Source organism: Condylura cristata, unplaced genomic scaffold, assembly GCF_000260355.1.
Source record: "Condylura cristata isolate star-nosed mole 26May11 unplaced genomic scaffold, ConCri1.0 scaffold00020, whole genome shotgun sequence".
Classification (NCBI taxonomy): domain Eukaryota; kingdom Metazoa; phylum Chordata; class Mammalia; order Eulipotyphla; family Talpidae; genus Condylura; species Condylura cristata.
In genome coordinates, this window is record NW_004567121.1 from 3725980 (window position 1) to 3748183 (window position 22204).

Below are 22204 nucleotides of genomic sequence, written 5' to 3' on the forward strand. Positions count from 1 at the left end.
AAGTACAATAAAGCTATCAACTCTGAATTTCAAAAAAGGCCTTAAATATGAAATAAAACTGATTAAAATATAGTATCTGCTTCATTGATTTAATATACTGTCTTACCTCATTGAGAATGGCCCAAACAGCAGAATTCTGGATAACTGAAAGTCGAAAGACTGAAATGGGATTTAGACTGGGATCCACCATTCCTTCTGCAACACCATTCTCAAATTTTCCTTCAAAATAAAAATCAACACTTGCACATAAAATATCACTGAAAGAAGGGAAGGAAAACATCAAAATGTTTCTAGTGGATGTTTTTAGACAGGACCTGGATGAATTTATTCTATTTTTATTTAGCTTTTCAAATGCTCACGTAGTAAATGCTTACATTAGAAGCAACCTACTACAATAGGCAGAGCTGTACTTTTTTCTTACAGTGAATTTCAAAAAACAAAAATCATAGTTGCTCTTGAATCAACAACGTTGTAGCATATAGGTCTTCAGCAACACATGATTTACCCAAACCTTGCCAAAATATAATCTCTACCATCACTAAGTCTACCCTCTTTGAAATCTGTGACTGAATTTAACCGCTGATGTTTTCATCAAACATATATTCAGTGGCTGGCTTTCTGCAGGAGCTTAATCAAGGTATTCATTCTAAGGTCACCCAGAAAGAATTAAGTGACACCTCCTCTAGACAGTTCCAACACAAAACTCCACTACAAATGCAACTAAAAAAGTTCTCCTCAGGCCCTCCCTGGTGGCAGCGGGTTAAAGCACAGCACTAAGAAGCGTAAGTCACTTCCACCTGAGTTCCATCCCCGCCTGCCCCGGAGGTGACCACATGGCGTGGCAGACCCCTCCTGACCCGCCCGCTGCTCCCCTCAGCAGTGTACTTCGTGGATCTGCCTGTTCTGCTCCCCACTCTGTCTCTGGTGAATCCTCTCACTGCCCCTACATCTCTGGCCTGTACCAATTCTGTATGAATAAATAAATCTTAAAAAAAAAAAAAACAAACCAAAGTTCTCCTCTAAGACTCTAACAACTTTTATTAAAAGTAGCATGTTCTATGCCCAATTTTTTTTTCTAACAAAAGTTTTGAGAAGTAGTGAAGATGAGGCACACTGACAGTGAGTCAAGTTCACGCTGACACTTCTGATTCAGTAAAGATTCCGTTTCCTGTACAGCATCTCTGATGAATGATTAACTCTATGCTTTAAACATCATACATCTTCACAAGCTTTGTGAATTTATCCAGCTAAGCCTTCTCCAGATATCTTTACCATCTTTTGTTGTAACACCTCTTAGCAGATTCCACTTCAGGTTGTACTGAATTTGTTTCCTCAACTGTCTTTGACTATATTCATGCCTACATTTGTTCCACATAGTCTAGTCAGAGGACAATTCTTCAGGCACTTCAAACTTGGCTTTGACTCCAAATAATAACTAGGAAGTATCTGTCAATTCATCAAGAGTCAAGGAAAAGTACTCAAAATAATTTGGATTGCTTTTCAATACTAATGTCGTTCCTAAAGCCTTTACTCTTCAAACTGTTACTGGTTTAGTAAGTTTATTATCTCTGCACACATCTTCCACTGCTACAATTAAACACAATTCATTAACTCACTGTTGGTCAACGGTTTGGTGTTTGCCTAACACATGACACACGTGAGCCACCTGGAAACTCACTTTAGTTACTGCCTCATTTGATTTTTTTTTTTTTTTTTTGTAAAAGAAATTCTGCTGTGGTGAGACGCTACATTTTTAATGTTTCTGGCCTTCCCTATCCTGTGAGTTAGAAGCCATCCTGGCGCAGAGTATGTATTGTATCTTTAGTTGCTGTGTCACTGCCTACGATACTATAATAACCCTGCACCTAGTCTTATAAAATAATCCACATCCCGCTGTGTTAAAAAGCACAGAATTCAAAGTCCATTTCTCTTGTCCTGACATGAAAAAGCACTGACACTTTCTTAAAATATCACAGTAAGATAGTATGTGTGACGCTGCAGTGAGCACTGACAGTGAGGACTGTCAGTGCTTCACTGTGACTTTGCAGGCTGTGGGGCAGCAGCAGGAAGCAGAGCGAACATCCCTCCATCCCTGCCACTCACTCATCTCTGCTGGGGTGGCGGTAAAGCTCACAGACAATACATAAACAAATGAGCACGGCCATCTTCCAAGAGAATTTTATTTGAGATTGAAATTTGAGTTTTATATAATTTTACATGTTTATTGTTTAAAATAACTTCTTTCCAAACATTTAAAAATATCTATTTTAAAAAAATCTTTTTTTTTCTTCAAAAAATTGTATACAACTTTTTTTTTTTCAGGGATATTCTTTTTATTGAATGTCAAGAAAAAAAACATAAACTAGCCGGAGTTGGCCTTATTGTATTATTTTTCAACTTTGAGGGTTATTTAAAATATATATATGTATCTTTTAAGGAGATCTTAGCTCATGAGCTGTAGAGCAGGCAGTGGCCAGTTAGGGCCGGCGGCTCGTCTGCTGACTGCAGTGCCAACGGCGAGGCAGCCTGCGGTAGTCAAACAGCGCACTGAGTAGGCTGGCAGTAAGATCAGAGTCACTCAAATGGAAGACTTGACCAGAAAAGGTTTGCTTTCAATTTCATGTAAAATGTCAAACTTACAAGCTTATTTCTGTACTCAACAAACACTTAATTCATTAAAGAGTTGGAGTAAGTGCTACAAAAAAGTATTATTGAACACTGAGTTAGGGAACTTGGCTGAAAAACACTGTGCAACCTGAAACATTTTAACAAATGAAGTATCTGTTACTCATGTCCCCTGATGAGTTCTTGTCATTAGAAAAATAATTACTAAATTACATAAGTGGCCTCATGAAAGCATGTTCATCTAGCAATTTTATCAGTAAATATATTCTCACATGTACAAAAGAAACACATAGACCCTACAGCAAAAATTGCAAACAGCCTGTCCTAAACTATGACAGATTAGAAGAGAATATTAAAGTCAAATAAAAGACTCAATAAAAAGAAAGAAGTAAAGCTGATGGTAATGCTGTTGAAGACTTCACTTCAAAGAACATTCAATGCAAACTGGTACGTTTGCATTCATGTGCATAAGCATTCAAATCATCATTGCTAAATCATCGCAAAAAGAGGGAAACACATTTTATGACTAAATAGAACAGTGATACATCCATCCATGAAATGGACAAGGCAGTGAGAATGAGCCAAGTACAGGCATGCGCACTGATGAATCTCATGTGTCAACAGGCAAAAAAAGAAACTCTAACTGCACAATCCTACCCTGTCACATTTAAAAACAAACAAAATAACACGGTGTATTTTTGAGGCTATAGTGTACACATATAATAACAGCTGTGTGTGACAATGGTAGCCACAAAATTCAGGACAGTGGCACCCCTTGGAGAAGGGAGAAGATAATATTAGGGAAGAACAACTGAACTGGCAAATCCTCAGTGATAGAGAGATGCATGCGTTTGCATTTTATTATTTGTTTCTTTTTGCGCATCTGAAATATGTATTTTTTAATGTTCATCTTTCACCAGTACATAAGCATTTTGTTCAGTGAAACAAGATGCAGAGCAAGGCTGTAAAGTATGTTACTTCGGTTTGCGTCTTGAAGAATATATTCTCATTTTTGTGAGTATTTCTGGAAGAACACAAATCATGCTAGGAATTGCCCGAGAAGTGCTGGGAAGGAGGGGAGAGAGGGGAGCAGACTTATGTTTACCCCTTTAAACCTGCATTTGGTACCACATGCATGCATTGTATTTCCAAGCAAATTTAACTTTCATCCATTACCCAGTGGCTGGTAGGTGGGTGCTAAAAGACAGGAAAGAAGGGAATAACGAAGAGGAGGTGACTGAACAGTGGCTGGAATCCGCAAATCCTGGTGCGCAGAGGGGCCTCCCAGGCCATGCCTCTGCGGACCCGCTGCCGCCACACCCGCAGCAGTGGCCCTGCCTTCCTTCTTCCACTCCCCGGATTCACTGTGGAAGACTCCTCTGCCTTCTCCTAACTCCACCCTTCTAGTAAGTCGGTACTGCAATACCCTCTTGTCCACAGTTTTGCTCTCCATAGTTCCACAGCTGTCCAAAAATACTAAGGTACAATTAAGGTACTAAGATATTTTGTTGGTCAATATTTTTAATCTCTTGCTGTGTCTCATTTATAAATTATGCCTTATCATAAATGGGCATGTATAGGAAAAAACAGTACAGCGACTGGTACTATCTGCATATTCAGGCATCCACTGGGCATCTCAGAACATGTTCTCCAGAGGAGGGAGGACGACTATTTCTTTGGCAAGACTGCCTTTAGTTGTCATGCCATGCCTGTCTACGCTAGCCCCAGCTTCAACCATCGGGGGTCCACTGGCTACCAGCTGAGACTCTCTACTTACTTCCACTCTGGCACAGTCTGAGCCAATCAATCCAGACCCTTCGCAGGGCCAGTCTTTGACTGGTTCCCACCGGAAGAGGCTCTCATTGGCTATCTCTACCCCCAGTTCTCTGTGTCAAACTTCCGGATGGGCTAAATTTTAGCTCGAATTCAGCTATCAGTTTCCTCTTAATGGCTCACTACCAAAATCTCCACTGTTTTTCCACAATGCCCTTAAGCCTGAAATTCCCTAAGCTCTTTTTCAAGTAAGTCATTCCCCCGGAGAAAGTCTGTACTACACATAGCACAGCCCTGGGCTTCTACTGGAGTGACGCCTGGTCACGGGCGGCCACGGGAGTGACGCCTGGTCACGGGCGGCCATGGCGTCTGCGAGCAGCCCCTTGTTTCCTGACTTGCACGGCCCTGTGCGTGGGCACAGGCATGCTGACGGCCACCAAGTCCACGCACCCAGGCTCACCCACAGAGCCTGCACCACAGCTCCTGCTCTGGGAGGGAGGTCGGGAGAAGGGGAGTTGTCTGGAGCACAGCAGATGACCTGCTTTCCTGGGGAGACACCAGGGAACCCCAAATGGGATCCAGCCAGGGCCTGGAGTTCTTGGTTCCAGGCCCCGCTGACAGCAGGGCTCTGTCTCACAGCTCACAGGCCAAACTCAATGTTCCTGCTGAAATTTCCTAGATTTTCAGAGTCAATGTTGTTCCACCTGTATATTTTTTTAATAATTTTCACCAGTTATGGTTGTTCTGCTAGGAAGAAGATCCACAAAGTCTCTCACACAACTTTCCACTGAGGCAGAGTTGTGAGAAAGCAACTTTTGTATGTTAGAAAGAAAACATCAGTTGCTCTTTGTTGCTGATGCTTCTGTTACACAAGACTTCAAGTTTGAACAGCCTTTCGTTCTCTTCTACTTCCAAATACCTATGAATTGATGTTTACCCTTAAATTTCTGCAGCGATTATTTAACATAGTCTCCATTGCCTAAGCAAGTTGCACAAACTAGAACATATTCTTAGCAATTAAATAGTCGACAATATGGGTTATAAATATCAGAATACTATATATAATATACTATATATATATAATACTATATATACTAATTTTATGTATATTTCTATAGGTGAGATAAAATATAACCCAAATATGGAAATAATTAAACTCACCTACCAAAATTACATTGCGACTAGTCAGGGCTATGGCACAATTATTGTGCCACAACTGAGTATCACTCATCCTATGTAAACTGCTCTGTACTGTGTAACTGCAATATTGACTTAGTAACATTCCCTCTAGCTTATCACTAAGGAAAGCATTCATTTAGAGAAGATATATGAACATTCACTGATTTGGAAGCAGGCAGAAGGCCCACAGCACCATGAGAGGGTGACTGTATGTTCAGATACAGGCAGACATATTTCATGCTAATGCACAGGTCCTGTGGGTGCTAGGGTTATCTCCCAAGCTTAGGGGGCTAGATGAACAGGGAGCTCGAAAAATTGGTGTCCACATTACAGATGCTCAGAGGCGGCTATGTGGCTTCCAGGCAGCCAGGTGCAGCATATCAAAGTAGATCTGAAGGCGGGGTGGGGGAGGGGAGCCAGGGGCACAGATTCTGGTACATGGCTGCTGAGCCAATGAGAGTGGCTGAGGTCACCCAGGGTGAGGCTGTGGATCCAGCTGATACACTGAGTATCAACAATGACATAACTGACAGGAGGAAGAAGAACCAGTAAACGAACTCTTTATCGGGAATCTTATTTTGGTCGAAATAACAGAAGTACTAAAATACAAGAACCAGATTTGGAGTATGTTGCTAACTGTCATCTTTAAAATGTTGGACATCTGCACAGAATCTGAAGTCCAGAAAAGTAAAGGATATTTTACAAGTTTAAAGCAGGTATTACCTATTCTGAAATAACCATCTTCTAATCGTTTGTCTTTGGTTTCTTTGCTTATCTCCAAGCCTTCATGCTAAAATAGAATGAAAACATTAATATTACAATTACTTCTTTTAAGAACAAAGCAAAGTTAGTTCATATATCTTAGTAAATATAACAGTGGTGCCTGTGGCAGAACTATTGCTGAAAGAGAAATGCCATCTCAGTCTTGAACCTTAAAAAGCACATCAATACAAGTACTCTTTTTTGTAACCATCATCTGAGTTTGTATGCACCATATGGGGGGTGAGAAAGATTTTATTATAACTGATTTTAAATTTGAATCAATTAAATAGAGCACTACTTTCCACTACATGCATTCACAAACAGTGTGTGCTGCCTTCTGGAAATCTAAGCATTTTTTAGAGACCAAGAACTTAATGCTGTATATTTATCAAGAGGCATTCAAGCTACATGCTTTTGTTGGACTCAAAATAAAAACAGCAGATAAACACTAAAGTAGAAAAAAAGATTTCCTTTTCTAGTGCAAATTTCCAAGTTATTTCCCAGTCAGAAAAAACATAAAGGCTTTCTCTCTGAATAAGGCAAACAGGACATCACAGCAAGTGCCCCTATTTTTTAAAAAGACTAATCCTACCACTGAGGTCCGGCAATCACGAGACTCTCCCTTTGCCTCACGAACAAGTACAGCCTCAGACCAACTCTACTGGCACTGGTTCTTAGGAAAAAGTAAGGAAAAATTTCAGTCATACCTTAAAAGGCAAAACTTCCACCGTTGTGTTCAGCAGAATATCTCCTGGATGTTCTTGGTTGCCACTGTGGAATAAATAACTGAAAATACAAACATAAAAGTAAAGGATCAGCCTAGACTCTACAGAAGATTTAAAACAATGGCCCTGGCGCAGAGAAAGCTTTCTAACCCAGCTGAGGACATCAAGCTGCGGGTCGGGGCCTCCTGGGCCCTGGCTGTGCCTTCTGTCAGGAAGGGGTTTGCTTGCTGCTTAATATGATAATGTACTTAACAGATTTATTTTTAATGACAAAAATTTTACATTACTTAAAATGGAATGTTTACTTTAGTTTAAATATTTGATGTCAGGAGAGGGATGATCAAAATTGTAGCAATTAACATGACAGCAGAGAAAATTTTCACCAGAACAGCTATAGGTCATGGCAGGTCATGGCTACTTCAAAGGCAAGTTTTAGCTGGTACAATGAAATCTAGTTGTCAGCAGGCTGAAAGTCAGGCAACTCTACACATCTAAATGGTTCCATATGTCAATACTGTATTGACACTAGAAGAGATAAGATTGTAATGCATAACTGTGATGAAGATAAAACACTCTGGGCGTGAGTATGATGTTCTCACTGTTTGATACTGTATGGGGGAAGGTGGAAATTAGATCAGGCATAGAAGTACACTTCAGTCTCATCCTAAAACTTAGTACTTTGTGATTAGGAGTCCAAATGACCTGGATCCAAATCCTGGGTCTTTCATTTTCTAGGATTTTTCCCTTTAGCAACTAAACTAGCTTCCTGAGGCTGCGCTTCCTCTGTACACTGGAGACATTCCCTTGGCAACAGGACGGTATCAAGAAGTTTGTAAAAACTGACAGAGCATAATACTCGTTAAAAATATCCATTATAAACAATAGTTACAGAAATGTTATAAAATAGTTCAAATATGGTATCTGTGGACAGAAATTAGCTTTGGTAAGTATCTGATTTCCAACTGTAAAGGTTAGGGGACCCTACTAAGAAGCTCCTCCTTAGCTATATCAACAATTCCAGCATTTTCCAAGAGTTATTTTTATAAAGCACCTTTGATTTAGAATACTGGGTCATACAACCACAAGTCATTCTTATCTACAGATGCAAAAATAACCTTAAATTCTTCCACGATACACTAAAAAAAAAATCCAACATTTGCAGAATCACTGACTGCAAACTGTTACAGTTGGTCAAATCTAAATTTTTAGATTAATCAATAAACTTTCAATCAAATTTTAAAGGATAATGTAGGGTAAGAACATGAAAACTAATTTGAGGTTTTGAGGGAAAGTTCTACATAAGTTTTAAAAACCTGTACTAAATATATCATTTATAAACAATTTTATCAAACATGTTAAATGCTGATATATCAGAAAGTAACACACCCTTTATATTATTGAGTTGTAGCACATGTAAGTTAGGACCCAACATCAGACTCACTGTCTCCCCACATTATACACACACACACACAAATTCCATCCTTAGGGCCCTTCCTGGTGGCGCAATGGGTTAGGACGCAGCACTGCAAGCTAGCCACAGCCACTTCAGTGCCAGTTCAATCCCTGGCCCCGGAGGTGACCACATGGCGTGGCAGACCTCTCCTGACCCATCCACTGCTCTACTTCATCTATCTGTCTGTCCTGCTCCCCAATCTGTTCTCTGGTGAAGCCTCTCACCGCTCCTGCCCTCTGGCTTGTACCCCAACTCTGTGTGCATAAATAAATAAATCTTAAAAAAAAAATTCCATCCTTAGTATAAGAGATCTGGTTTATAATTATCTCAATAATCACCAACCTTTCTACATTGACTGGCTTATCAAATTTAAAAATGATATAATCTCCAGCTACTGGGGTGATCGCCCAGAAGAAATCCTCTCCCATGTATGTTTTTTCCAGTGTATGTCCTTGGTAGACCTTCAGAGAAGTAGATACTTCTGCAGGAGGATTTACATGGATTTTAAGAAGCAATGGTTTCAAATAATCTTTATCCTAAAAAGAAAGATAGATGCTATTAGATAACATCTAGCTTATTTTTATTTCAGTGGATGAAAAATGATTATACATTAAGTGACAAATCATATGTCCAGGAGAAATATAAAGTCAAATCACCAACCGTGAGTTTCTGGATTTTTCCTGTCAGAGAAGAATGCAGACCAACGTGCTGAAAGAGGGAAGGTCGGAAGCGAATGCGCAGGTTTGCTTTTTGTCTGTCACAATGCTTCTAAACGGGCAAAAAACACTCACATTACTATCACACTACAAAGTGAAATCCTGCCCTCACCTGAAACATGAGAAGTCCTTTAGAAGAATGCTGAAAAGAAAACCCAACATCAGCTTATACTTCCAAGACAAATATTTCCTTTTGGTCCTCCTCTCTGAGGCATTAATGGATCTGCATCTTGGTAAACAGGCAAGATGCAGAAATTAAAGTTAAGGGTTTATTTCAACCATCCTTCAAGAGATTTCAATATAGACTTGACATTTAAAATGCAGAAACTATAAAGTAAAGCATAGGTTCAAATATGCAAATGCCTTTAATCAAATAATGAAGGATTTGCAAATAGTAAAAGCCATCTTTTGTTGCATGAGTCCATTTGAAAAGCGGAAGCAATAATTTCACCTCAAGCAAGTAAACGATGTTAAAAGTTCCATCCAGATCCATGTCAGCATGATTAGGGGATACCTAGGTTTCAACTCACAGTTGTGCATGGAGGACAATGGAGGAGAAAGATACAAAGTACTAAAAGCACATGATGCCCAAGGCCCTTGGTGCATAATGGCTCAGTGCCCCACAGCCCAGCTCTCTTGTTATGCCTGGGTGGGCTCTATTTTCAATGACTTCTCTAAGTTTTGGGTCAAAAAGACATTACAAGTGACTTTTGACATTACAAGTGACTTTTGTGAGACATTTCCATTTGAAAGAACTTCCAAATTGACTGGATGTTAAAGCTGTAATTTTTCTCAAAAGAGTTTTTGCCATTAGCATTACTACTAACACTAGAATAGAGGTAACAGACAGAATAGATAGTAATAGACAGAATAGAGGTAATAGACAGCAGATCCAAAGAAAACAAATGGCCAGACAAGCTCACCACCTGAAGTCCACAGTGATCCGCCCCCCAGAGCCTACCAGCATCACCAACATTCATCAGCAATACAAGAGCTGCTTTACTGACTTACAGGGTTCTGCACTGATGCTGAAAATGTTTCTCTAATACAAATAACTTTTTATCAGGTCAAGAAAGAAGGCAAGCACTTGAAACATTAAGTGGAAACATTTTTTCAGCTTCCGATTTAATTGTTCACTTTACTAAATCTAGATCCCAAAATGCCACTTTTATGAACTATAGAAAAGCCTTCATAAAATATTGACTTACTGCATCTTTTTCAGGGTTGCAGACTTTCACCCAGAGAATATGGTCCAAAAGCCAATCGATGGGCTTCTCCTTATAGAACATAAATATGAACTCTACAATCAGGGTGAGGTCTGGTGCTTGAAACATTTTACCTGAAAAAGATATTCTAGTCAAGAGCTGCAATGAAGAAGCCAAAGATCAAATGACTTACATAAATGAAATCTGTATGCTACACACGTGAAAGCTTATGCAATCACCATGAATAATTTTCCTACTTGCATTATCAAAAATGAACTTACTTTAACATTTTCTTGAGTTGTCTCCAATACAACTGTGGTTGAAATGATTTAAAAATAAGTCTTAAAAGATTTTTTCCTAATGTTGTTTTAATAGAATTTTAAAAGAGGTTTTAGTGGTTAAAGAAAACCTTAGTAAATGCAAAAAAAAAGGACTACTTAAACCTTTACAAGGAAAGGTGTTTTCTGAATCAAGGCTTGAGGAAAGTAATTAATAGGACTAAAGGTCCCATCTTTAATAACTTACAGCTTTAATAAAGCACTGTAAGAAGTAAGATGGTATCCTCCGGGAGTTCTAAAACCTGTAAATATCCTTCAGTTCTTCAACTTTAAACATAACTCTCTTTATGGGTACTTTAGTTTTAAAAAAAGTTTAAAATGAGTACCCTGATCAGTCCATGAAAGTAGCAAATGAATACAGGTTAATCACTAAACAAGAACAACAAAGTCACATCAGAAAACCACTGGCATAGCATTCTTCTTAAAGTTAACCAATCTTGCTGAAGCACTGGGGTCTATACACATGTGGAACTGGAAGTGTCAGGAGTCAGGCCACCTACCAGGACCTGGCTGGTGTATGTGTTGACAGTGTCCGAGAGCCTCAGCATATATACTCTAACCTTAGAAATCGCAATCCATTTTGGATCAACTTTCCTCATTTCAAATACATAAATTCACCTAGGTTCAATTTTATCAAAAGCAAGTTTTCCATAGGAAAAAATACAACTTTACTTTATAAACAAATTAGTTTAAGACTGCAAAATTCAGTTATTTCTGAAAAGTAGATGATGTTGACACTTTTCTTACCAATGAAGCCCAGCTGGGAGAACTCTAGTATCATCCATTCCTCAGAAGACAGCTGAAGCGCAAAATTCTTTATAGTGTTAAAATAATTCTGTTTGACAATAATATCATCTTCAAGCTAAAGAATATTAAACAAACATTAATAAATCAGAAGGAAAGTTTAACATGGAACATTCTTTGATATAGGGGGGAAAATCAGTTTTAGGACAATAAAAGAAAACAATGCTTAAAAATGATGAAAGTAGAAAAATAAAAATAGAAAATAAAAATAAAAAGGAAATTAAAATGAAAAATGCATGTAACAAAGCAAATAAACCACTTCCTTGATGTGGAAAATAACAATAGCACTCCATAAATTATCATTTACTGGTTCTTTTACAGTGCCTACCATGATTTCACAATATGCTTTTTTCTTTTTCAAAGAAACCTTTTAATTTTTTTGCACAATACATGTCCAAAATTCAAAGAAAATACAAGTTGTTTTCTTGTTTTGCACTTTATCCAGTTAGTTGAAGTGACCAACTGTTAAAAGATGTGTGCGTCCATTTGACGTCTTCTGTGTGAACTATAGCACATCTAGACCCACCCATAACTCCCATTCCCCTTTTCATTTTCATTAAAAAGGGCCCGTATGGGCCCTCCCTGGTGGCGCAGTGGGTTAAAGCACAGCACTAAGAAGCTAAAGCCACTTTTCATGAGTGGCTGCCCTGGAGGTGACCACATGGCGTGGCAGACCTCTCCTGACCCGCCCGCTGCTACCCTCAGCAGTATACTTCGTGGATCTGCCTGTTCTGCTCCCCACTCTGTCTCTGGTGAATCCTCTCACCCTCCGCATCTCTGGCCTGTACCCCAGTTCTGTGTGAATAAATAAATAAATCTTAAAAAAAAAAAAGGGCCCATATGATGAAACCATGTTTTTCTCTCTCTCTATTTTTTTTATGAATCTTTTCTGGTTAGTAAGTGCATACTGAAACCATACTATGTAAGAGATACATAATATTTCATGGTATCAATGTACAAAAAAAAAGCCACAATGTAATTCATTCAACTCATTGCTGTACACCGGCCAACACCCAAGTTGTTTCCAATTTTTTATCAGTGTAACAGTTGTGCAATGAATGCTCATACCTACAGATTAGTGCTTTTTATTTCTGAAGGATAGATTCCCTTTTAACATTTTATGGATATCTTAAAACTGCTTAAACAGGTGTAACACTCAGGGTAACAGTTAACCCATGTGCTTCAACAGCTCCATGTTACCTATACTTGGAATTTTTCTAGCTCAAAAGGGAGGTGATGGAGATCAGGGGTCATGGGTATATGCAGAGACTTTCTCCCCTGAATCTCCTTTCAAAATTTTAAGTCTTAAGATGATTTTAATACCCTAAGAAAACTTTTCTTGAATTAGTTTACATTATTATTTCTAGTTAACTGCTAAGTACTATTTATGCATATTAGCTTTTAGATTTTTTCCATGTATTTAAGTCTTATAAATGTTGTTCTTATCTGTGAACAAACAGAGGTAGTATTTGGAAAGACATGAAGACATGATATTAATTCACCAAATACTTATTGAGATCCTATTATGTTCTAAACACTGCATTTAACCCTGGGCATGTATCAGCCAATGGAAAAGAGACCTTTTAGGAACTAGAGGTAAACACAACAGAGTGAAGATCTCTGCCGGCACCTAACTCTGCTCTCTGGAAGAGGCCGACACCCAAGCCTTTGTCAAAGCCAAAGAAAACACGAGGCAGTTCAAGTTTTTCCAGTAAGTAAAGTCAAAACCAAGTTTAGGACTAAGGTGAACATATAAAGATGGAGAGGAAATAGTCAAGGTGCCTGCTGAAAACATAGCAGAACACTTTGACCTGCAGGCAAACGTGAGCTGTCTCCAGATTCCAGTGAGGAGCAGAGCTGCTGAAGGAATCTGTTTCTCTGAGGTTAGTTTTTGGTCATGGCAAAGGCAACTCTGAAAATCTAACAAATCTCTCATAGTGATTCCAGCTTACAGAGGCAAATAAAAAGATGCAAAATGTTGCTTATAGAACACAAGTATAGTGTCAGAGGTAGGATACCATAGATACACATTTACCTCATTTTTAAAAATGAGGAGAAACCAAAAATAAATGGGGTTCCCATGGGGAGGGAGGAAACAGGGTAGAGTGGAGAGGGATAAAACTGAGAGTTCTGTGTATGTCTTGTTTTATATAACTTTTACTTGTGGAATGTTATGCTTTTGACTAGTAAAAAGGAAAAAAATCCTACAAATGAACAAATCTACTTTCACATCAGGTTGGCAGTAGACTCACAGAAGATAAAAAACCTTTCCAGTGACTTTTAAACATAGAACTCTGACTGTTTTGCCATATCAGAATATATTCTGGGGGGGGGGGGAAGAAAATTTAAATTAGATTCAATATTCTTGTGTTGGCATTATTCTGAATTTTAGGTATACCAGAGAATAAAAGCAATGTGTTATTAGGATAATGTTATTAAAAAACCAAACCTTTCAGTGTACAAGAAATTCATGTAGAAACTAAAAAATGTTAACTGGAAAACCATCATCTTACATTTGATTTGGTAGTTTCATAAAACTTGTGGGAGGTTTTGTTCCTCTGAAAAATAAAAATTTTTCCTTGCTGAAAGGCTTAGAAGCAAAGAAACAACAGTGAATACCTGAAGTACCACCCAAATGGGACCCTAAATAGCATCTACCTCTGACCGGAAAACAGGCTTCCTTGGAGAAGCCGCTGGTTCTAGATCTGCAACAGAAATGTGCACTGTGTGCAGCCAGCAGAGAAGTCATCACAACGGGTTAATAGACTTCCATGGAAAGAATACAAGAGCCAAGTTGAAAAGATTTCAATGGGCTCATGATGTAAAAATGTGAGTATCAACACGAATAAGGACTGTAAGGATTGAGGCAATCAAATACATTTTTTTAATCCTTGAGTTTATAATGTTACTTAAAAAGAAAGACAACAAAAAAGGCCTTTATTTTGCTTTTCCTTTATGAACCTCTTTTTAAGGTGAAGGAAAGTTCTGTACAAAACTTAGCTTATAAGAACATTACAAAATACAGAATTAAAAATTACTCCCTGGTTGGCCCTCCCTGGTGGCACAAGGGTTAGGAAGCACCACTGCATGTTAGCTGCAGCTGCTTCAGTGCGAGTTCGAGCCCCGGAGGTGACCCACATGGCGAGGCAGACCTCTCCTGACCTGCCTGCTGCTCCCCTCAGCAGTGTACTTCATGGATCTGCCTGTTCTGCTCCCCACTCTGTCTCTGGTGAACCCTCTCACCACCCCTGCACCTCTAACCTGTACCCCAGTTCTGTATGCATCAATAAATCTTAAAAAAAAAAAAAAAAAAAACCCTTGGCAATCCCTAGTGAATAACTGATCTGGGGACAAACAGCTGAACAGCTGATGGATGTTGACCCCATAGGAGGAGAGTGAGGCTGGCACAATAAAGTGCTTCAATTTCATCATCAGTAAAAGTGGAACAAGCAGTCACAATGTTTCTCCCGCAGTCACAATGTATCTCCTGTGATGCTATACAGTGACAGTTACATAGCACCACCTACCAAAAGCCTGAACCATCTAATAATTTTCCAGAAGACACTGTCTTTAATTCCAACTCATTTGTGATACAGCATTTATGAGCTCTGTATGATGCTATAAACATCACCCCATTCCACAGACACTAGGGCAGTTGACAATTTCTTTTCCAGTTAGATGCACATCTGTGACAAGCAAAGAATCATCTCTGTGCCTTTTTTAAGGCACAGAGCTAAAAGCATTAAAAAGTCTGGGGTGGGACAGAACCCCAACCCAGGCAGCCAGGCAGTCACACCCCTGGGATAACTGTGAAGTCTGGGTTAAATTCCTTTGCTTCCTCTTCCTTCACTCTAGTTTTCCCCCAATTTTTCCAGGTGATCTCTATCCTTCACAAGTATTCAAACTAGCGACAAGCTGAGAACTTTTCAGGCTAATGTGTTTTCACCAATATTTTGTAGATTAAATGAATTAACTGAGAGAAAGTATACATATGAGGTTATATAAGGACTTGAATATAAATAAACTATTTTTCTGATGCAGAATTTTTTGGGTAGAGTGGGTTATTTTCAAAATGTTCATTAGATCCACCTTTGAATCAGCTAAAAAGTTGTAAACAATATAAATGACCAACAATGTGGTCATTATGAAATCATAATAATGGTATTTCAAGAGAAAATTAAAATTATACAAGTCTAATTACTAAAGGTGTCCACAAAATGTTAAGTGACAGCAGAAACAGTTTATAGGGCAGTATGTACTATATGAACCTGTTCTTACAAAAAAAAAAAATGGAGTGGGGGCAGTGTATTAAATGACTTACTATGAGAGCATAAACTATAAAGGACAATTCCTGACTCCAAGTATGTATAAAATAAATGTTAGTTCATAGCTACTGCTATTGTAATAACACACTGACTCTGCCTCAGGGAAGTTTTCTCCTCCGTTTCCTATTTTTTTCTAAACTGAACAAAAAAGGTTTAAGGGTCCATTAGTTCTCTCTTGGGTGGGAAATTTAAAACAAAATGTAAAAGCACGCTGTTAACTTAGTTCAATGACGTTATTGATCACAGTATTAGTATCTACACATTGGTTTTGCAACAGCCAGTCAAATTCAACTATGGTAGTATTTTGGGTATGTTACAATGTTTTAAAATTATTTCCAAATTAAATACATTTTCAAAGGCAGGTAAAGAAGTATGCTATCTAAACCCAGGGTATCTTGTTTTTACATGCACTGCTGCATTCTAGCCCTACCATCACTGGCATTTCCTCCGCTGAGAGCCAAGGCAGTGCTCACCCACATTGCAATGAAGCCGGCATGAAGTACAATGTCAAAGAATGAAGTTTGAGCTCTTCTTTGGTTAAAGAGATGAAATTCCAATATGAAATGCAAGCTTCAGTCATTAAGGAGAATAAGATTTGGAAGTAATAAAGCTTCCTAGAGTTATGTAACTTGTTGCTTACGTGGTTAACTGAAATCAGTATCATTATTAAATTTCTCTACGTGTGCAGCATTATGGTCATGAGAATTAACTATCAGGTTGGCTATCTTCGATATAAATGTAAATGTTTTACAGCATACAGAAAAGAACCATGTGCTGGTTTCAGAGCACTTATGTTTTCAAAACTCACTCTTTTAATGAAACTAGTCCTTTCATATTCCTTTCTTTTTAAGTGTAAAAAGCATTCAAGTTAAAAAAACCTCACTTGGCCCCCCCTCGTGGCGCAGCGGGTTAAAGGACCGCACTAAAAAGCTAAACCCACTTCAGCATGAGTTCGATACCTGTCTGTCCTGGAGATGACCCACATGGTGCGGCAGACCTCTCCTGACCCGCCCGCTGCTCCCCTCAGCAGTGTACTTCGACAGTCACCCTGTTCTGCTCCCCACTCTGTCTCTGGTGAATCCTCTCACTGACCCTGCACCTCTAGTCTGTACCCCAGTTCTGTATGCATAAATAAATCTTTAAAAAACAGAAGAAAAACCTTACTTACCTGAATGTAATATATACCCTTTTCCTGAGCGTACATCATCAGAAAACAATAATCAAGGTTTTGTTTGGTTCTCCATCTGAAATAGAAGTTAGGATCAGACACAAATTTAGCAAAACAAGTTAAGACAGATGGTATTTTGTAAACTGTAACACATATACCACAAATGTGAACAGCTTATACATGTTACATATGATGTATACACCATATATTACAGACAGACATGACATGTCTACTCAGGAGAAAGTGAAAAAGAATTCACTTTTCTCTAGTGAGTCTTTATCAAAATGTATTCCCCAAAGGGAGATGTAGGTCAGTAAGTATGTACCTATTTCCCTTCTGGAGACATGTATTAGAAGGATCAAAATACTCGGCAATAAGAACATTTGTTGAAAAATATTTTAAATCCCCAATTTTTTAAACTTCCGTGACTCACAGGAAGGACCCACAGTCCTTTTTCTATAACATCTTAATGATGGTAAAACTGGCGCTTTCAAAATACAGTTTTCGGGGAGAACTGCTTTGGTGCCCAGAACTGGGTACATACATAAAAGTTAGTATAAATGCTAAAAATAAAACACCAGAATATCATATTAAGTACTTTCAGTATTCTTGAGAGCCTGCATGAAACACAGTGCCTAATGTTAAATGAGAAGAAGTTCCAGAAGTCCTAAAAGTCAGTTAAAAAAAAAAAAATACTGCCCTCCCTGGTGGTGCAGCGGGTTAAAGCACAGCACTGAGAGGCTAAAGCCACCTCCGCATGAGTTCGATTCCCGCCTGCCCCGGAGGTGGGGAGGTGACCATATGGCGTGGCAGACCTCTCCTGGCCTGCCCGCTGCTCCCTTCAGCAGTGTACTTCATTGATCTGCCTGTTCTGTTCCCCACTCTGTCTCTGGTGAAGCCTCTCACCGCCCCTGAGCCTCTGGCCTGTGCCTCAGTTCTGTATGCACAAATAAATAAATCTTAAAAAAAAAAATACAATAAAACAAAAGCTCTGAATCATACTAAGTAAACATCTCCAAAATTGATCTTACAGGTAGTTCTGAATTTAATTAGAGTACTAGATCTTTTTACCAAATTCAACATATTTCGTTTAATTATTACATTTAATAAGAAACAACTAATATGTGAACAAACCTGTCTGTGAGACAAATTAACAACTCCAGAAATGAATCTCTTCCCCCAAACAGTATCTTTCTTTTCTTTCCAGTTACAGAAAATGCAAAACTAATGCCAAGTATCTCTTAGATTATTTTGTTTTAAACAATACCATGAAGCTCTTAAATCCTACAATTTGAGAGGTTCACAAATAAATCTAATTGATGAGGTTCACAAATAAATCTAATTGATTAGATATACAACTGAAACAATATTATAGAACAGTAGTATTGTTTTTATCATTTCTATTAAATTATCTCTCATCACACAGGGACATGAGATTTCAAACTGCATTGATTTTTGAGTTATACTGAATATACTCATATACACCATAAAGCCAATCATTTTAAAAATTATGGCTTACCAAATTCAACACTTTCATCAGAAATGCCACATTAATTTTCTCAACCCTAAAATCTGTTAAGCTTCAATGAACAAGATATATACATTGATTAGATATTATATTCATAAGAGTGGTGGATTTTAAACAACACAGGCTCACCTTACTCGTTCTTTCGAGTCTCCAAATGTCTCCTTTAAGTTTGTCAAGTCAGGATAATAACTTTCAGGAGGCGATATTATTTCTACTAAGCCAGAATCGATTTCTTTAGAAAATCTATCATGAGAAAGGTTAGCTTTATATACATGGCCACAATGTGCTGCATAAAGCATTTCATTATTGATTTTATTTAACAGAATATAGATTTTTTTCGATAATCATGTTTTTTCAGTCATGCCTTAAAAATGTTAAAAAGCTTTTTTACATTATCATCATTTTCAAATTAAACGCTTCTTCTAAGGTAGCTAAAGAAAGCGTGCTATCTACTGTACATCTAGGGTCTCCCATTCTCACATATATGGCTGTCATCCACTACTGAATTCTGACCCCACCATGGTCGCTGTGCCTGATCTGTGAGCTAAGGCAGGCTCCCCTGTGCTGGAATCAAGCTGGCCCCAGGTAAAATACCGTAGAGCAGCATAAAAACCCAGGCCAGCTGCAAGTAGTGCGTTCCTAAAAAGTATCCGAAAAATTAAAAAGCAGCAAAATAATTGTTGCTTTTCTTTTTAACTAGAAAATAAGGTATTTATTGGGGGAGGGACAGATATAAGTCCTTTTTTTTAATTTTTAATTAAATTTTTATGATACTCTTAAAACTACTAAGGTCACACATATGTGTGTTTATACACACACACACACACACACACACACACACACACACATATATATAATATCTGAAACTTACTAAATTTTCTATCTGTTACCCATTATGTGCTTTAGTCACAATAAGTTGTTAATCTTTCTAGGACAAAAAAGCAGACTTAGAGTTTTGCACTGAGGCTTGAAACTGCTACATGACTAGCTGATGTGATAACAGGAAACCTTTTGCTTTATAAACAGGGTAAAAGATTTAAGTAATCTCATTTCTCGCACTCTCTATTCATTAAGATTAAAGACTATTTCTAGTATTATATACATATCTCACGCACATCTTCCTTATAATGAAATATACCAATTTACATATTCACCTACTTTCTGACAATGTATAGGTGGTCCACAGAACACTGGTATCCACAGAGGAATGAGCTATAACAGGTATTTTCTTTTAGCAAAAAGTCAAGAGATAATAATAAAGCATTTTCATTTCCATAATTAAGAACAACTTACTCTTTCTCCAGGTTGGCTACAACACCATGCACATAATCAATATCTGTCTGGGAAAGAAAAAAACAACTTAACTACAATACTTTTATTTAACTTTTAGTACTTTCAATATTAAATAAAGTATTAAATGTTCACATAACTTATTGGATTTGCATTTTATTGCACCGTTATCACTGAGTACTTGTTAATACTCTTAAGTTTTTATTATTTTCAATTTCTGTCTGCAATTCAAGAGAAAACTTATACATGGAAACTATTTCTGCTTCCTCAGAAATATCTAAACTACAAGTGATGAGAAAACAGACACACCATGCTGTAGGGAAAGATTTTTATGCTTGGGAACATAAAACCTAGATTTGAAGATTTGCCTCTGCAGCTACTGACCTAGCTAATATAAACTAAGTCACTTCCCTCAAACTCCACTTCCTATCCTACAAAAAACTTGAAGGAAAATTTAATACCTCAGAGACCATGACATTAAGTGGTAGCATGCTTTTTTTTTTTTTTTTGGCATAGTCTCAAGACCCCCCCTTTTTTTATGAGTTTGTTTTTACATCATTTTGTACATTTTTTTTTTTTCCATCTCAATTGTAATCCCTGCGGGTTTCCCATCACCAAGTCACCCGTGTGCCATCACCAAAATCCCGTGCACTTCCCTCCTCCCTTCCCCATTTTTTGATCCCATTCCCCACTCCACCCCAACAAAATGTCTCTGGTATATGGTTGTTCATTCTTTTTGTTATTTTCTCGCCTGGTCCATTATACGCCTGCTATGAGTGAAACCATCCGGTATTTTTCTTTCTCTTTCTGGCTTATCTCACTAAGCAGGTAGCATGCTTTTTTTTAAATTAAAAATATATCTAACAACTTAGCCAAAATGTTTTAAAAACTATTAAACAAAAGCAGAAAAAAATAACAATGCTAAAAGCAAACTTGGGGTGAGAAAAGAAAATTAGAAAAAAATAAATAATAAACCCAAAAGACAGTTTAGGGAATATTCTGCCTAAAACCAAGCTCAAAACCTCAATCTCTTTCTTTCACTTGGAATAGCATTTGGTCATCAACCTCTTCTACATTGACTGCTATATTTAGCCATTTAGGTAATGGCTATTGAATAATTAAAGTTATCTGTGTTTGTCTTAACAAATTACAACCTATGTTAGCTGGATCTTAGTTGCAACAAATAAACAGAAAAACAATTTAGTGAGACAATGGGGCAGAATTCATAGAACTTCCAGCTAGACTGAAGGACCAGGTTAGCAAGGTGGCAAAAATAGGGTGAACCACAACCCAAAGATATCAGCTGCAATGATGTCAGAACCTGCAAAGCCCTTGCACCAGGAGCCCGGTCGCTGCGGGGCTCCAGTGTGCCCAGGGCCGGCAGCCTTGTCTACCACCAGAAGGGAAGGCCCCACAACCACCTCTGCTTTTTTTTTTCTTTTTAAAGAAAACATTTTTCCAAATATGCTTTCATCAATTGTGGTTACTGACATATAAATATAACTGATCCTATATTTAGCCATCTTGATAGATTTCCCTATATTTCTAAAAAATTTTCTCTCTTTGGGGGTTTTCTGTGTCATATGAAAATAAAGTTTCTCTCACAGTACAGGAGAGGAATATCCAAGTGGCCAAGCCCACGTTACATGCCCATGCCCAAACTGGTAAAGTAAATACCCGGCACTTTTAATTTTCATAATGGGAGAGAGACATTTCCTCATAATGACAGAGGGAGACAGAGAAACAGAGAGAGGCAGAGAGACAGAGACAGACAGACAGATGGAGAGAGAGAAAGAGAGAGAGAGAACGAGAGACCAGGATTCACAAAATAAAAAGAATGGAATAGGAAAAAAATATTTTGCTAAAATCCAGAGTGCAATGCAGGAAAATGTTTCGTCAGAGATGATCATGAGTAATAAAAATAAATAACAGCAGTTGGACAAGAAGTATTATAAATAATAAATTGTGTAACACAACCAGAAATTATGAGGTTATAGACATAAGATAGACAGTTGAATTCTAAATAAAAGAACACAAAAATGATGGAATCTTAAAATCTGAATAACCCTCACTTGAATCATATCATAGACACTTGAGGCCAACTGATACATCAGCACTCACTGTTCAAAACCTCGCATTCTATAAATGTCTGTATAATATATGCCCAAGGGATGGCAAAGGGAGAAACCACCAGAGGGGGGCAAAGAACAAAACTATGGCTAATAATTACTTTTCTGTCTCTCTTCTCCTTCCAGGAGTATTTTATGGTCTTCCCTTCCAGAAAAAAAAGGAAATACTATACAGAAAAAGAGA

General features: G+C 38.0%; 1 protein-coding gene across 1 annotated transcript in view; it reads right to left on the bottom strand.

Moving 5' to 3' along the window:
- Positions 1-22204, bottom strand: part of MGAT4A (mannosyl (alpha-1,3-)-glycoprotein beta-1,4-N-acetylglucosaminyltransferase, isozyme A) — a 59987-nt gene that overhangs the window by 445 nt on the left and 37338 nt on the right. The window contains exons 5-14 of the mRNA XM_012727337.1: positions 19895-19941; positions 18731-18844; positions 17074-17149; positions 11524-11638; positions 10442-10572; positions 9178-9285; positions 8860-9053; positions 7047-7125; positions 6301-6367; positions 107-219 (exon numbers count right to left, since the gene is read on the bottom strand). Coding sequence (XP_012582791.1) covers positions 107-219; positions 6301-6367; positions 7047-7125; positions 8860-9053; positions 9178-9285; positions 10442-10572; positions 11524-11638; positions 17074-17149; positions 18731-18844; positions 19895-19941 — 1044 coding nt within the window. The remainder of the gene's footprint in view (positions 1-106; positions 220-6300; positions 6368-7046; positions 7126-8859; positions 9054-9177; positions 9286-10441; positions 10573-11523; positions 11639-17073; positions 17150-18730; positions 18845-19894; positions 19942-22204) is intronic.